Source organism: Anolis sagrei, chromosome 6 (assembly GCF_037176765.1).
Source record: "Anolis sagrei isolate rAnoSag1 chromosome 6, rAnoSag1.mat, whole genome shotgun sequence".
NCBI lineage: Eukaryota > Metazoa > Chordata > Lepidosauria > Squamata > Dactyloidae > Anolis > Anolis sagrei.
In genome coordinates this window covers 23,773,909-23,778,216 of record NC_090026.1, presented here as the reverse complement: position 1 = coordinate 23,778,216, position 4,308 = coordinate 23,773,909, and the positions used below count along the sequence as shown (strand labels likewise).

The 4,308-nt window shown below is 47.5% G+C and overlaps 1 protein-coding gene across 1 annotated transcript; it reads right to left on the bottom strand.

Annotated features, from left to right (window-relative positions):
* Nucleotides 1–328: 328 nt before the first annotated feature.
* LOC132777994 (claudin-9-like) lies at nucleotides 329–4,094 on the bottom strand. Its single transcript, XM_060780581.2, has one exon. The coding sequence runs from the start codon at nucleotides 3,432–3,434 to the stop codon at nucleotides 2,778–2,780; it is 657 nt and encodes a 218-aa protein (XP_060636564.1). The 5' UTR covers nucleotides 3,435–4,094; the 3' UTR covers nucleotides 329–2,777.
* Nucleotides 4,095–4,308: the final 214 nt, after the last annotated feature.

Here is a 4,308-nt window from a genome sequence, read left to right as displayed (position 1 = left end):
CACCAAAGGCACCAATCCTATATGATCTTGGATGCTAAGCAGAGTCAGCTCTGGTTAGTAATTGGATGGGAGACTACCAATGAATACCAGGTGCTGTAAGCTGTATTTCAGAGGAAAAAACTGGCAAATCCACCCTGGAATATTCCCTCCCTAAGAAAACTCTATTAAATACATGGGGTCACCATGTCAACAGGCAACCTGAAGGCACATCATCACTCCTTTTGCTAACATCGACTAGCTTCCATATCTTCATTTCATATTGTTAAATAGCATTCTTTGATATTTAACCCCTTTTCCCAAATGCAAAAAGACAACTAACACATCTGGATTACAAATATGACTCTTATTTATATGAATAATACAGTTCTCAATAACATAAAACATGGTGCTGGGTTGAAGAAAGGGCCAATGGAAAGGCTGAAGGATATCTTTAAACTCTTCCCATTCCTTTTTCCATCTCAGGTGTAAATGGTGAAGGTGAGATCACAAATCCTTTTGGTGTACTACAAGATTTATTAATTTTTTTGGTTGTGTCAGGAGCAACTTGAGAAACTGCAAGTCACTTCTGGTGTGAGAGAACTGGCCATCTGCAAGGACGCTGCCCAGGGGACGCCCGGATGTTTTGATGTTTTATCATCCTTGTGGGAGGCTTTTCTCATGTCCCCGCATGGGGAGCTGGAGCTGACAGAGGGAGCGCAACCCACTGTCCCCGGATTTGAACCTGCAACCTGTTCGTCTTCAGTCCTGCCGGCACAGGGGTTTAACTAGGAGATGCAAGTGTGTAAACAGGAGAAGAAATTTCAGCAGAAATTGCTGGTGGATTGTGAAATTGTGAAATTCCCTCTTTTACACAATTCTCACATGTTTTGCAGTCTGGCAACACTATCCACACTTTCCCTCCAGGTTCAATACCAGAAGGAATGGGGAAGCTCACAACCTTCATCTTTCTATTCCCAAATTTTACAAAATGAGCAAAATCAAATGTATTTCAGGGTGGAAGAAAGAGTTCCTTCTTCAGCGATGGTCAGTTCTGATCAAAACAGCCCCCCACTTGTTTGTTCAGGCCCCTGGGAATAAGCCAAATCCATGGCAAATTATTAACCAGCAAGCAAAGAGCACCAGTTCAAGGCAAGGCCGGGCTAGGGGCTTTCGCCACCGCTCCCACCCCACATAAACACACACACACAAGCACACATACACACACCTCTTTTGTTCCTAGGTATCCATTTCGTCCTGCCATTCCTGCCCAAGCCTTGTAGTGCAGTATTCGCTTCCTTCGCTATTCATTTCCACTTGGTGTCAGGTTCTGCCTCGGTTTACTCTACCTGCTCTTTACGATTCATTTGCAGACACCCAATCCCATTAGTTATCTCATTCTTTCAGCCATAAAAGCATCCATTACCCACACCTTCATTTCACAGTGAATTCCCTTTCTATTTCGCCTCTATTTCATCCTAACCAGCATCATTTTGTGGGGGGAATTTTTTGTTGCAGCATAATCATTTAGAATCATATAATCATAGAGTTGGAAGACACCTCATGGGCCATCCAGTCCAACCCCCTGCCAAGAAGCAGGAAAATTGCATTCAAAGCACCCCCGACAGATGGCCATCCAGCCTCTGTTTAAAAGCTTCCAAAGAAGGAGCTTCTACCAGACTCCGGGGCAGAGAGTTCCACTGCTGAACAACTCTCACAGTCAGGATGTTCTTCCTAATATTCAGATGGAATCTCCTCTCTTGTAGTTTGAAGCCATTGTTCTGCATCCTAGTCTCCAGGGCAGCAGAAAACAAGCTTCCTCCCTCCTCCCTATGACTTTCTCTCACATATTTATACATGGCTATCATGACTCATATCGGCCTTCTCCTCTGCAGGCTAAACATGTCCAGCTCTTTAAGCCGCTCCTCATAGGGCATGTACCCCAGACCCTTGATCATTTTAGACACCCTCCACTGGACACATTCCAACTTGTCAATATCTCTCTTCAATTGTGGTGCCCAGAATTGGACACAGTATTCCAAGGCAGAATAGAGGGACAGGATCTAGACACTATATTCCTATTTATGCAGGCCAAATCCCATTGGCTTTTTTTGCCGCCGCATCGTTTACAAAATGGCTAGTCTTGATAATTGTTTTCTGTTTCTCTCAGATTTAATTTTGTCCATTGCTTGGCCTGTTTTTTTTTTTTTTTTTTTTTTGTCCTTCATTGTCTATAGATGTTCACTTATCGGGTGCTGAGATTTCCCAGGCCCCACACACGTTTGCTCGCTTAGCCATTAACTGGTCTGGGTGGTGTCCTATCTTCCTGCTCTGGTTTGCTCAGCCTCCTGCTCCTGCATTCCACTTGTGCTTGCTGGAGCACTTGTCTCTCTCGTCATTGTTTGCTCATTCTATCGCATATCCCTTTATTTGTTCAGGTCGTCCCAGTCTCCACTTGTGCAATCTCACATAGGAATTTGTCTGTACAAGCACATGCATACACACACACACACTACACAGAATTACCAGATAACAGGTCACAACCCAGACCGATGACCTTTGGAGCCAGTAATTCTGATCAGTTTTTGGGCCTAGCAACATCTGGCAAGTCTATATATTCCAGGCATGGGCAAACTTTGGCCCTCCAGGTGTTTTGGACTTCAACTCCCACAATTCCTAACAGCCAGTAGGCTGTTAGGAATTGTGGGAGTTGAAGTCCAAAACACGCGGAGGGCCAAAGTTTGCCCATGCCTGATATATCCCCACTTACACATGCACATACACGCATAAACACCAGCTGCTTATACATAGTCCCGCTTATCGATCCCACTCCCCGGAGGTGCAGTGGACCTGGCGGGGACAGAGTACCCAATGCGAGCTGGATAGCGATCCTCCCGTGGAGGGCAAGAACAGCACAAAAGTGACCCTCCAAGGAACAGCAGCGCCGATGCGGCCCACCCAACATAAAGGGCAGCTCCCAGCTCCCTCTTCAATGGTTCAACGACCACCGGGTTGAAGAAGTCACGGATGATGGAGTTGGCCGACCAGCACACTGGGATAAGGGTGAGGAGCCCCGCTGTGATGAAGAGCGAACCCGAGGTGATCACGATGCGTGCCTTCGCCCCTTCGTCCTCCACGCAGTTGGTGCACTTGGCTCCCATGATGCCCACCAACAAGGCCAGAAAAGCCAGCACCACCGAGACCACCATGAGAGCCCGGGCGGCTTGGACGTCCTGCGACAAAGCCAACATGGAGTCGTAGATCTTGCACTGCATCTGGCCTGTGCTCTGCACAATGCAGTTCATCCACAGCCCTTCCCAGATGATCTGCGCCACAACGATGTTGTTTCCAATGAAAGCCGAGACCCTCCACATGGGTAGGGCGCAGGAGAGGATAGTCCCCATCCAACCAAAGATGCACAGGCCCATGGCCAAAATCTCCAGCCCTGCAGAAGACATAGCAGATGCCCCTCAGCCTCGCTGATGAGGACACAGCCTTCTTTTACTGTCCTTTAAGAGAGTCCGGGAGTACTTTTTACGGACAGTTACACCCCAAAAATTGATAAAGGTAAGGATTCAAAGTCACAGTCTTCAAGCGGAGGGACACAACACAATAGGCACTCAAGTATATCCACCAAAAGCAAGATCTGGCAGGTAGGCAGGTCTGGAAAATTATTCCTGCAACACAAGCGTCTAGATAAAGAATTCCTATCTGTCTCCTCTTCACAAGACTAGGACTAGATGGCAATGTCTCTATAGAAGACAGACCTTCTTGTGTTACCTGCAATGAAAACCAGCCTGGAAGGTGATAGTCTACAGCATCCAGAAGGTGGTTGATGATGAAGGGTCCATGGAAACCTCTCTTAGAGGAGATCTAGGGAGATCCAAGGACACTTGCTTCTCCCCTTATGAGCAGGTTGGACCAATGCCTAACAGGTGGGGGACCAGAGGTAGAGAAAGGCCCAAGGAGAAGTTGGTAGTGATCAATGGATAAATCCCTTGCTTTTTCCTAGCTCTCTGGCTCCGGCAGGCTGTTTGTTATTGAATTGTTCGCCTTCTCAGGTACCTGCTGTTGCTTAGAAGGATCCCGTGAGAGCCCGTACGTAGGGACAGGGAGGGGTGGGTTATATGAGCCCCCAACAGGTGGTTGGGAGGGACAAGCAGGCCAAGCCAGAAGGGCATTGGGGGATCCATGGTAACGCCGGACTGGGTGGTGGTGTTGGGGAGAGAGTTTGAATATTGCTTTATTTTCTGTTGGCTAGTTGGGAAGCTGCCCGTTGGAAAGGAGAAGGGAGGGTGCAGGAGAGGCTGAGAAAAACAACTAGGGTAGAGA